The sequence below is a fragment of the Ailuropoda melanoleuca genome, chromosome 2, assembly GCF_002007445.2.
Source record: "Ailuropoda melanoleuca isolate Jingjing chromosome 2, ASM200744v2, whole genome shotgun sequence".
Classification (NCBI taxonomy): domain Eukaryota; kingdom Metazoa; phylum Chordata; class Mammalia; order Carnivora; family Ursidae; genus Ailuropoda; species Ailuropoda melanoleuca.
This window is the reverse complement of record NC_048219.1, coordinates 10,783,580-10,796,603: the sequence shown is the minus strand read 5'-3', so window position 1 is coordinate 10,796,603 and position 13,024 is coordinate 10,783,580. Positions and strand designations below refer to the sequence as shown.

Below are 13,024 nucleotides of genomic sequence, written 5' to 3'. Positions count from 1 at the left end.
GCCTTTGGCTCAGGGCGTGATCCTGGCGTTATGGGATCAAGCCCCATATCAGGCTCCTCCGCTATGAGCCTGCTTCTTCCTCTCCCACTCCCCCTGCTCGTGTTCCCTCTCTTGCTGGCTGTCTCTATCTCTGTCGAATAAAGAAATAAAATCTTTAAAAAAACAACAACACTAGGGGCGCCTGGGTGGCACAGCGGTTGAGCGTCTGCCTTCGGCTCAGGGCGTGATCCCAGCGTTATGGGATCGAGCCCCACATCAGGCTCTTCCACTATGAGCCTGCTTCTTCCTCTCCCACTCCCCCTGCTTGTGTTCCCTCTCTCGCTGGCTGTCTCTATCTCTGTTGAATAAAGAAATAAAATCTTTAAAAAAACAACAACACTAGAAATAATTTAAACAGAGAAAAATATCCAATATAACTCCTTGCCAAGTACACCTCTACACAACCGGTTAGATTTCCCTTTTGCTAAGATCCCCCGTGAAAAGAATAGCTAATATTTCCATTTCAGGAATGAGAAGTGTTTCTGGTCCTTGATAATTTGCAGTTTGTTACTCTTTAACAATAATTTTCAAACTATCTGTGGCAAAAGACCATTTTTAAGATTTCTAATCTACTGCAGGCCAACGTGCGGTCCTACTGTGTGGGGTGGTGTCAGAGAATTCATAGGCCAGCTGTCTGGGGGTCACAGTTTGAGTAACATTATTCTGGAGTTCTCACTTATGTTGAGAAGTATGGTTTAAACACCTTTTGAACTCTTCAGTGACTAACACTCACAAGCCAATTTATAATGTTTTTTATTGGCTTTTTTGTTCAAGAGGCAGAAAGAAAGGTGGTTTCACCACCTTTTAAAACACAACTATACTCAAATTAAAGGAAGAAAAAGCGATTTCCTTTAAAGTCCATTTTGGATACTTTAACGTAAGACAAAATTATGAAAGTGCCTTAAATATCCTCGATCCCGAATATTTCCTGTTATTCAGCCTTTTCAACAAGTATATAGCCTTCTTCTGTTAAAATAACCGCATGGCTGCAAAGTGGGTGAAAAGCAGAACGGTTTTAAAAACCTGTTCTTCCACCAACCTTCTCTTCCCCTCCAGGGGGTCTTTGAAAAGGTAAACCATTGAGAAATATAACTTGTTTATATAGACTTGTACTGTCCCTCCAATTAAAGTTCTATTCATAATCAAAGTAGGAATCTCAGCAGTGGCTACATTTCCACATGACACAACAGCGGCTCTGGAAAATGGATGGAAAAAGCAGGAGTCTTTTCAATGTCGCCCAAATGACTTGTTCTATGATCACAAAACAGGGGATCTGTGTGTGTAGAACTGTCAAATAGCACACCAGACAGGGAAACCGCCCAGACCTGGGCTCACAGGCTCCCTTCCCAGGGCTAACTTAAAGTTTAATTTAGCTGGACAAGTCAGAGCACCCCAGGAGCCTCTCCGCTCATTCCCGTATTTGTGTGCACATAAATATTCCCAGTCATTCAAATTGCAGCCTTTGAGTTAGAAAGTACCTCTACAATCATGTAGCTGAACAGCCCTGCCTGCCTTATGTCACGAAGCTTCCTCTTTAAGACTTGACCAGAAAACTAAAATATGGAATCCATCAGGAAAGGCTCGGCAACAGAGAGAGACTGGTCTCAAGCTATTCTTGTTCACCTTCACAGGGAAAAAGGCTGACAAGAAAGGAATGTAGTCAAGGGAGACCATAGGAAAACAAGCCTACAGATTTTCTTACCTTTTTCCTAAGCAGAGTTTGGGTGCACGACAGGAAGAATGGGGAGCCTGGGGGCCAGCCTTGACTCACTGCGAATTACCTCAGCAAAGCCCTCCGAAACCAAGGGAATTCCACTAAGAAGTCATTAGTCCTTCGACTCACGAGATCCAACCTTCGCTATGTAATCTAACAAAAATGCAAGTAGAGGAACAAAAAATGTTCCTCTCGGGGTTCCATAAAATTGGACAAATGGCGGCTTTCGAACGCAGAATGAGCAATCACAAATTCTAAGACCTCTCCCCCCACCCAAATGTACTGCTACGTAAGCGTCTCTCGATCTGACAGGTGGGGCCGAATTTGCCGTCTGTCATCAGGATCGTCTCCAGTGGGGTCGTTTTCCTCACCAGACTCCACGTAGATTGGCCAGTCATTGTCCGTGTCACTCTTTTCTTGGCTTTCGGACGAGGCCTCCACCAGGCTAAGGTTGATGGGCATCAAATCGTCCTCCTCGTCGTGTGTGTCTGCAACACAGGTGCAGCTGTCACAGAGCCCGAAGCGTCGCAGTCCCTGGGACAGGTGACTCGTGAAGGTCCTCCGGCAGCCCTTACAGATGATCGGACGGTTGGATCTGTGGACCTGCAGCCACAGGCGGACACAGTGAACGCTCTCGCCCCTGCTCTCTCTGCCACAGCCTCAGCCTCACCAAGGCGCTCCCACCCCAAGGCCACTGGACTTGCGAGGAATGTGCCGGCCCGCCCGTCGCCAAGCCTTGCCCCGCTGCTATTGCCTTTGACGGAAATCTTCCCTGATGCTCTGGGCCACGTTAGGTCCCCAGATATATATTCTTGCCTGTCCTCCTTCCTTTGTTGAATTTCTTTTTTTTTTTTTAAGATTTTATTTATTTACTTGTTTGTTTAGAGTGAGCAGAGGGAGAGGGAGAGAGAGAATCTCAAGCAGACTCCGTGCTGAGCACAGAGCACCATGCAGGGCTTGATCCCACAACCCTGAGATCATGACCTGAGCCGAATCAAGAGCTGGTCACTTACCAACTGCGCTACCTAGGCACCCCCCCTTTGTTGAATTTCTAACAAATGGTTAGTAAATTCCCCAGACTATAAGCTGCAAGAAGGCGGGGACCATCCTCATTCATGTTCTCTGTCACATTTGTTACTATAACCCTATGCCTGGCATATAAAGGGCATTCAGGGGACGGATGCGGATTTTAGGCATGGCTTTTTATGCCCCTGGGATTGTGCAGTTATTAGGGAGGCAGACTTGCTAAATGGTATCTTCTCCAAACGTGGCAGATGCCCCATCCCTACCTTTTTTTTTTTTTTTAATAAATGCATTCCTTACTCATAAGAAGCACTTTGCAAGCTAGAAAAAAGAACCTGATCTCCTACCCCACACAGTTCCTCCTTAGGGCAGCAGCCCCAGGGGCCCCCTATGTATAAGCACCTATCTAATGTGTGCACTCTTCAGGAGCTCCAGCCTAGAGTGGCTCTGTGAAACAAAGCCTCTCCTGTGGAGAGTTCTGGATGCAGGATGCACACAAGAGGTAGAGACAGAGAGAAATGACAGAGGACAACAGCCAATAACACAACACCCAGCTCGCTGGAGCTGCCAGTTGCCTTCCGGGGGTCTCCTGGGCTTTCTACTCTAAACCCCCCACCCTTAGCCAACCTGAGCATGCCCCTGACCTTTGCAACCTGACAGGGCCTTTGAATACCACCTCTTTGGGCTGCAGTAGACTGGACCTTGTATAACAGGGAAAGAGAGAGGGAATAAGGATTCCAACCAGTGAACTATCTTTGCAGCACCAGGGACCTACTGCTGCCAAGACAGACTGGAGACATAATTGGGGGGGGAAAAAGACAAACAAAAACTTGAGGCTATGCGAAGAGGCCATTCTCAGACAGGTGTGCTGGGGTCAGCCCTGAGAGTGGAGATAGTCAGTAACCCTGTACTTATCTTAAATCTGGACTCTTTCAAAACCACAACTCACGTGCCATAAAATTCACCCTTTTCAAAGTGTACAATTCAGTGGTTTTTTAGTATATTCATAAGGTTGTGCAACTATCACCACCATCTAGTTCCAGAACATTTTCATCACCCCAGAAAGAAATCCGGTGCCTATTAACTGCCACCCCTCTCTCCTTCGACATCCTCTTAGCCCCCGGGAACCACTGATCTACTCTAGCTCCATGGGTCTGCCCATCTTATGTATTTCATATCAATAAAATCATACAAGATGTGGCCCTTTGTGACTGGCTTCTTTCACCTAGGGTGATGCTTTCAGGGTTCACCCATGCTGTAGCACGTATCAGAACTTCATTCCACGTTGCAGCGGAATAAGGATCCATTGTATGGATAGACCACAATTTGTTTATTCACGCATCAGTTGATGGACACTGGTGTTGTTTCCACTTTCTGGCTACCAGGAATAATGCTGCTATGAACCTTTGTGTGCAGGTCTGTTTTTGTGCGAACGTACGTTTTCAGTTCTCTTGGGTACATACTTAGATATAGAATTGCTGGGACCTATGCTGATTTTATGCTTAACTTTTTGAAGAACCACCAAATTGTTTTTCAAGGTGGCTGCGCCATTTTACACTCCCACCGGCACTGTACGAACGTCCCAATTCCCCCACATCCTTGCCATCGCTTTGTTATTACTTGCTTTTGGTGATAACAATCCTAGTATGTCTGAAGTGGTGTCTCACTGCGGCTTTGATTTGCATTTTCCTAATTCCTAGTGATGTGAAGCATCTTTTCATGTTCTTACTGGACATTTGTCTATCTTCTTCGGAGAAATGTCTATTCGCATCCATGGTTGAATTTGGTTATTTGTCTTTTATTGTTGAACTAAAAGAGTTCTTTATAAATTCTGGTTACTACATCCATAGCAGACAAATGATTCACTAGTATTTTCTCCCATTCTGGGGTTCTCACGTTCTTGATAGTGTCCTCTGAAGTCCAAACCATTTTTATGTTTGATTTTCCAAAGACTGATTGCCTTGCTCAAAGACGATCTTAAATACTATGCCTTCCCAAGTGGCCTGAATGCCATTTAGCTGGTGGGAATTAAGCACTCACATGGGAGACAGAATCCCAGGGAGCAGCCAGTGGGAGGGGAGGTCCCCTGGGTCTGGAGTCCTCTTTGCTGCCCACAGGTAGCCATAGAAAGGGCGGCACATGCTTTCCCCACATCCAGGTACTGGGGTTGGGTGGAAAACTGAGGATGCTCTTTTCTCACCTTTGGCATCACTCCCGTGAGAACAGACCCACAATCCCCTGTCCACGCCCCACTGTTCTCTGCCTTATGACGACTATCCCTGACCAGGATCTAAACTTTCTTGAGTCGGGGCACCTGGGTGGCTCAGTCCGTTAAATGTTTGCCTTCAGCTCAGGTCATGATCCCGGGGTCCTGGGACCAAGTCGTGCATCGTGCATCGGGCTTCCTGCTCAGCAGGGAGCCTGCTTCTCCCTCTCCCTCTGCTGTTCCCCTTGCTTGTGCTCTCTCACGCTCTCTCTCTCTAATAAATAAAATCTAAAACAACAACAACAAAAAACCTTTCTAGAGTCTAAGAAAACTAGTCTCTTATATAAGTTTTAACTTTCTCTAAGTGCCACCAAACCAGCTTTAATTTAGTAGAAACACATGTTTAAAATTCTCTGAAAATGCTCCAGTGGACAGAGAAGTAAAAGGCAGGCTGGTTCACCCTTACATTAGACAAATGTCAGGAGCCCCCTCCCCTCCATCCCTTCTGCCCACACCGCAAGAGATTTTCCGGCCCAGACACTTACGCTCAGGGCGTGACTCCGCAGGTGCTCCTGTCGTGTGAACCTCTTGCCACAGGTCTCACAGGGGTAGGGCCGCTCACCTGTGTGCGAGCGGATATGCCGCTTAAGGATGCCCTTCTGTTTGGCAGTGTAAGGGCAGAAAGGACACTTGTGGAGCTTGATGGGGACCACAAGCACGTCACCTGGGGAACCAAATGGGTTGTAAGCATCAGTGACACGGGCCACCCTCTGAAAGGGGATCGGGAGCTGGGGAATTCCGCCAGCCCAGATCCAGAGGAAGGATCAACTTAACCACCCGCTAACAGCAAGACATTACAAATTCGAAGTCTTTGGCTCCCAGTCAGCCAGAGGGTAAAGCAGGCTTCTGCTATAAGGCTGCAAGGAATGCCATATGGTACCAGCTTTCAAACTCCTCTATGGCTTACGGTTAGAGACACAGCTTACGTTACAACTCAGAATTCACACATCTTCAAGTGGGTAACTGGAAAAGCTTCCCAAAAGAACACTCACTCTGACAGTGTCTTTTGTCTCTGATTTCATGTTAAGACAATGCTGATGGAGACCCTGTTACGGACTGAATTGCATCCCCCCCCCCCAAATTCATACATCGAAGCCCTAACCTCCAGGGTTACTATATTTAGAGAGAGGGAGGTAATTAAGGTTAAATGAGGTCCTAAGAGTGGAGCCCTAACCTGATAGGACCGGTGTCCTTAGAATTAGAGGACGAGACACCAGGGGTCGCATTCTCTCTCTGTTGGTACACAGAGGAAAGGCCATGGGAGGAGCAGCAAGAAGGCAGTCGTTCGCAAGCCGGGAGGAAAACACTACCAGCACCTTGATCTTGGACCCTGAGCCTCCTGAACTGAGGGAAAATAAATCTCTGTGGTTCAAGCCACTCATTCTGCGGGATTCTGCTGTGGCAGCCTGAACTGACCAACGCCTGCCTCCTGAATTGATTTCATGACCCTCAAAAGTTTGGAACCCTCTGTTATGATGAATCAGACCCCTGGACCAGGATCCATACTTTGTGTGACAGGAGCGCCTGAGAAGGGCTGCCAGGCATGTGCAGGAAAGGTTTACTGGGAGGCACACCTGGACTGAAATCTGTATGAAATCAGCAAACATCCAGGGATTCACTCCAATCTTCTCCCGACTCTTTTTTTTTCCCCACCTTGCTCGTACAACGATTAAGGTGACAACACAATTATCCCCCATATATAATAGATGTTCCTTTCCAGTTTCCTGAGCTACCCTTACTACAGTATTCCAAGACATGTCCCCTCTCTCCATACCCTTCCGGATTTTATGGGCTTTGGTCAAATCACATCACATAGGAAGGCACTAGTGACTCAAGCTTTCCAGGCCTTGAAATCTGGGTTCAAGTCCCCGCTCCACCATTTACCAGCTATGTGACCTCGGACATCTCCCTTAACTTCTCGGTGCCTCAATTTCCTCATCTGTAAAATAGGGGTGAAAACAGTTCCCACTTAAAGGATTGTGGTAAGAATGAAATGAACTAATACCGAAAGCACAGCACCTAGCACGTGGTAAGAGCCATAAATGTCAGCCATATTTGTCACCATCATCCTCTCCTTGGTGTTTCTTTACTGATGATGCAGTCCAGGCTCTGTGGCTTCTCCCAACACTGGAGTAACTCCTTTTCTCTGGGACTTTCGCAGGATACCTGACTGGGCTTTGTCTTTTCTGAGGTGCTGCCAAAAGTATGGCAAGCTGAATCCCAAGTGAGACCCAACATCATTCCCAACACAACTCAACCCAAGGGTGGAGATTGTTTTCTCTGGTCTCGAGTTCCCCCTGATAATGCCTAACATTCTGCATCCTCTACAGTGACTCCAAAACCTGTTTCCTAGAAGAAAACAGCAGCTCTCGGCTCGTCACTACGCATGTATGTTGGATTATTTTGTCACTGAGCACGCTGGGACTGAGATCCAGTTTCCCGCTCACTCCTCTGGTGTTGTGAATCTTCCTGCCATTGAGCCCCACCAGCCTGGCATGAGACTTTACCTCTCTTCTCAATTATCTACAAAAACATTAAGTAAAATGGGTCCAGCAGTAGTCCCTGGAAAAACCAACCCTTAGCTCTATCTCCATCATAAAAGTAAGAATTACCGCAGCACTTTCCTTCCTCTCTCATGGTCTGACCTCACCAACATTCACCAACGTTCATTTGAATGCCTATTACATGCCAGACACTGTGTTAACTAGGTCCAGCTTTACCAAGACACCTCCCTTAAGAAGTTAAGTCTGGCAGGAAAGAAACACATGTAAACAAATTCGTACAATATAATGTAACATGCGCAAAGTTCAAAGTGATGGAGAAGCATGGACAAGAAAGTAATGAAGTCACTCTAGGAGTTCAGAGAAGATTTCACAGGAGAGGTGATCTTTGAGCAAGGTTTTGAAGGATGAATAGGAGTTCACCAGGAGTTCAAGACAGAGAAATGTATGTCAGACAGAGGAATAACACATGCTTAGGCATAGAGGTAAGTGAGAATACAGATATAAAGCAGAGGGGAGAGGGAGGATGAGAAAGGAGACTGCAGAAGGGGCAAGAACCAGACTGTGAAGGTCACGGTCAATCATTTATTCAACAAATTTATACTGAGCACCTACTATGTGTCGGGCTGTGTTCTAGGCCCTGGGGATACAGCAGTGAACAGAAAAGACAAAAATCCCTGCCCTCATGATTCTGACGTATTCAGGAACTTGGACTTTATTCTGTAAGCAGCTACCATTTTAAGGAGGGGAAGTATACGGTCAGATTTGAGTTTTAAAAGATCCCTCAGAAGAAAATGTAGGGGAAGGATTTATTTTTATTATTTTTCATTTTTTTTCAAAGATTTATTTATTTATTTGAGGGAGAGAGAGCGCAGGCGAGGAGGGGTAGAGGGAGAGGGACAGAGAATCTCAAGCGGACTCTGCAGGGAGAGCAGAGCCCACTGTGGGGCTCAGCCTCACGAACCTGAGATCATGACCTGACCCAAAACCAAGAGTGGGACACTTACCCAACGGAGCTCCCCAGGAACCTCATAGGGGAAGGGCTGAAGAGGAGCAAGATTAAAGGCAGGAAGTACAGCCAGGAGAGGCTGAGAAATGTCATGAACTAAAGCAGTGACCTCGGAGGTGGAGAGGAGGAGACACACATGTGAAGGAAAATGAACGGCACTCGATGACCACATGGGGAAGAGAAGACTGGAAATGACACAGATTCTGGGAGCGCTGATTTGGTGGCTGACGGTAGCATACGCTGAGGTAGGGCACACAGGAGGAAAGCCAGGCACTAGAGGCATGAGGGGGTCGGTTTGGATTTTACTACATTTGGGGCAGGCCCAGAGCATCCACGACGGGCATCTCTGGGTTAGACCGATAAATCTGGAGTTGAGGCGCAGAAGGGAAGAAGACAGTTTTGAGAATCTCCAGCAAATTGGAGTACTTGCTGTAATTAAGGCCCGGCCCTCTGCTGAGCACTCTGCTTCCCTTCCCCCATCGCCCAGACACCTCTGAGCCAGACGTGAATAGGACCCGCCTTGTGCTACACTGTCGTCTCCAGACCACTGTCCCTCCCTCCATCCGAAAAACCCGTAAGATCTTCTGAAGCTCACATCATGGAATGATAGCACAGCTACCTCTCCTTATTACAGTCACCCTGGAGCCCCGAGGTCATCTCCTCGTTCTGAGGACATTGGATCACATTGCCTTCAAATACAACTCCTGGCGGAATTCTTGATGTGAGTACCGAAAATGACCCTTCCAACACCCTGGCCTCTCTGTTCCTTCACCTCCTTTCCTCCAAACACCTTGTCCTCCACCCCACCTCAGCTACCCCATCCCAGACCAAGAGCTCTCAACTCCACCTGCATATTAGAATCACCTGGGAAACTTAAAACAAACAAATTGATGTCCAATCTCCACCCCAAGCATCATATTTTTAAAGCAGTCTGCCTAGGGGGCGCCTGGATGGCTCAGTCGTTAAGTGTCTGCCTTCGGCTCAGGTCATGATCACAGGGTCCTGGGATTGAGCCCCGCATCAGGTTCCCTACTCCACTGGAAGCCTGCTTCTTCCTCTCCCACTCCCCCTGCTTGTGTTCCCTCTCTCGCTGGCTGTGTCTCTCTGTCAAATAAATAAATAAAATATTTAAAAAAAAATAAAAAATAAAGCACTCTGCCTAGTGTATAGCTGAGAGTGAGAATCACGGCCCCATACCTAGGTATTTCCAATAACTGCATTTGCTCCACAGCCCACATATCAAGCACCCTACTTCCCAATCACTATCGCATATCTTTCCAGCTCACCCCCTAAGTGTCCCTTCTCGGTTGGGACCAAGCCATGGACTATGCCGCCATTTTACTGTCCTTCCCCTCCTTGGGGCCTCATGCCTCTCCTTCCCCAGTTTAGTGTCCACAATCCATCACTGAAATCACTCCTTCACTTCCACCCTTAACTGCCTGGGTCCTCTCTCTCCCTCTGTCTGTATTCACCTGGTTAAACCTAAATTCTGGTTAAATACAAATCTATGCCCATTCCATACCTGAAATGGCAAGTTAACGTCACTGGTGAAAAATACAGAACTGTGTATTCTGTTCTTGCTTCAAATCCATCTAACCATCACCCTCCGAGCACTAACATCAGAGCCCTTGGTTCTGCCCAAGCACCCTAGATCTTTCCGTGGCTCACTTCTCCCACTCTCCTCAGGGACTATTCCACACCCTCCCTCTGCTCAGGTCTCTGCCCCCCAGTGTCCCTTCCTCCCTTTCAGCCACTGTCCTTTCTTCGTATGTTTGTTTGTTTAAGATTTTATGTATACATTTGAGAGGCAGAGAGAGCATGAGTGGAGTGGACAGGCAGAGAGGGAGAAGCAGACTTCCCACTGGGCAGAGACGCCAACCTGGGCCTCGATCCCAGGATCCTGAGATCATGACCTGAGTCTAAGGCAGACACTTAACCATCTGAGTCGCCCAGGCGCCACTGCCCTTGCTTCTTTAACTGATGAGAAGCAATCAGAAGAGAACCTCTACATGCCCCCAGCCACCCCCAATCTCCCCCATGAGCACATATGGTCTGCTTCCACTCCCTGTCCTATGAACGAACTGCCCTTCCTCACACACAGAGCCAGACTATCCCCACCACTTGGACAGGGACCTATCTGCCCTCGCTTTATCAACTGTCCCTCTCTCCTCTGCCATCAATTCTCCTCCTCTCTCCTGGATCATTCCCATCAGTAAACAAACCTGCTTTCAGATCCTCCACCTTCATAAAAACCTTGGCCTCATATGCCCCTTTAGCATTGATGCATTTCTCTGTCTCCTTCACAGCAAAACTGCCTGAAAGAAGCATCAATACTCACTGTCTTCAACTCTATTTCCCCAGTTCTGTTTCAAGCCTTTTGGTCTCTTGCCTCCCACTTCATTGACACTACTCTTGTCAAGCCCACCAAAGACCTCTCCGGTGATCAGTTCTCACTCTGCCTACATGCAGTCCTGGACATAGTCAGTTTCTCCTTTTTCCTGAAACACTTTCTCCTCCTGGCATCCATCACTCTCGATTTTCCTCCTACCTCCCTGCCTGCCTTCTCCCTGTCTCCTTTACTGGGCCCTATATTCCTGACCTCTACATGCTGGAGTTCCCCAGGGCACAGTGCGTAAATCTCTTACCTTCTTCTACAGCCATAAGTTCACGGGATATATAGGTTTCAAATTCCATGGACCCATTAATGACTCCCAAATGTATAGCTCAGCTGTGACCTTCCCCCGGAACCCCAGGCATACAGAATGCAACTGTTTAGTGAACATCTCCACTTGGAGATGGCATCACAAACATAACATGTTTAAATCAACTGCTCCAGCTAAAAACCTGGGGGTCACCCTTAACTTCTCTTGTCCTCATACACTCATACAGGCCATTAGGAAATCTGGTTGGGGGGCGCCTGGGTGGCTCAGTCGTTAAGCGTCTGCCTTCGGCTCAGGGCGTGATCCCGGGGTGCTGGGATTGAGCCCCACATCAGGCTCCTCTGCTGGGAGCCTGCTTCTTCCTCTCCCACTCCCCCTGCTTGTGTTCCCTCTCTCACTGGCTGTCTCTCTCTCTGTCAAATAAATAAACAAAATCTTTTAAAAAAAAAAGGAAACCTGGTTGGCTCGACCTTGTGCAGTAGTACAGTTCTATCCAAGAAGATCGCTTTGGAGGTTACGGCACACACTACCCACAGGGACCCTTTTAATATACGTCACTTCAAGTCACTCTCGGCTGAGACCCTCCAGTGGTGTCCCTTCTCAGAGGAAGACCCAAAGGTCTTCTCGTGGCCTTCAGGGCCCTAGCTGGTCTGCCCTCACCCAAATTCTCTGGCCTCATTCCCTAGCACTCTGTGCCTCGCCTAGCCCACTCCCGCCTCAGCAGCAGCACCCTGCCATTCCTCTAGTTCACTCGCCAGTTGTGACCTGCCTCTGGGCCTTTGCACCTTACTCATCCCTCTGCCCAGAATGTTCTTCTCCCTGATTTACCTGCACAATTTGCTCTCTTCCTCCCTTGCAGTTTCTGCTCGAAGGCAACTTGTTAGGAAGGCCTTCCTTGTCCACACGAAATAAAACAGCATCTCCTTTGCTCTCCATCAACCTCTCTCCTGCTTTAGTTCTTCATGTTATACACTTACTTGATGTTTACTGTCTGTCTCCCTGAATTGGAATGTCAGCTCCGTGAGGACAAGGACTGCCTTTTGCTCACTACGATGAACAGTGTCTGGCATATAGTAAGTGTTCAATAAATATCTGTGAAATGATTGAATGAATGGAGACATAGATCAATGGAACAGAATAGGGAGCCCAGAAATAAACCCATGCTTATATGGTCTATTAATCTATGAAAAAGGAGGCAAGAATATACAAATGAGAAAAGGCAGTATCTTCAGTAAACGATGCTGGGAAAACTGAACGGGTACATGCAGAAAAATGAAACTGGACCACTTTCTAACATCACACGCACACACACACACACACACAAAAAAAAAAACTCAAAATGGAGTGAAGACCTAAATGTGAGACCTGAAACCATAAAAATCCTAGAAGAGAGCACAGGCAGTAATTTCTCTGACACAGTCATAGCAACATTTTTCTAGATATGTCTCCTAAGGCAGGGGAAACAAAAGCAAAAATAAACTATTGGGACTACATCAAAATAAAAAGTTTTTGTGCAGGAAAGGAAACCATCAACAAAACAAAAAGGCAACCTACTGAATGGGAGAAGATATTTGCAACTGATAAATCCGATAAGAGGTGAATATACAAAATATATAAAGAACTTACACAATTCAACATCATAAAAACAATCTGATTGGTGCACTGGGTGCCTCCGTCGGTTAAGCTTCTGCCTTCAGCTCAGGTCATGATCCCGGGGTCCTGGGATCAATCCCTGCATCGGGCCCCCTGCGCAGCGTGGAGAATGCGTCTCCTTTTCCTTTTGCCCCTCCTCTCTCTCTCTCTCTCTCTCTC

General features: G+C 47.3%; 1 protein-coding gene across 2 annotated transcripts in view; it reads right to left on the bottom strand.

Annotated features, from left to right (window-relative positions):
• Positions 1-344: 344 nt before the first annotated feature.
• Positions 345-13,024, bottom strand: part of LOC100482262 (zinc finger and BTB domain-containing protein 8B) — a 15,133-nt gene continuing 2,453 nt past the window's right edge. Inside the window, exons 2-3 of one of the 2 annotated variants that reach the window (XM_011228269.3) lie at positions 5,528-5,706; positions 345-2,356 (exon numbers count right to left, since the gene is read on the bottom strand). In XM_011228269.3, coding sequence (XP_011226571.2) covers positions 2,039-2,356; positions 5,528-5,706 — 497 coding nt within the window. In that variant the 3' untranslated portion in view covers positions 345-2,038. The remainder of the gene's footprint in view (positions 2,357-5,527; positions 5,707-13,024) is intronic. The other variant, XM_034648532.1, reaches the window with a different exon arrangement.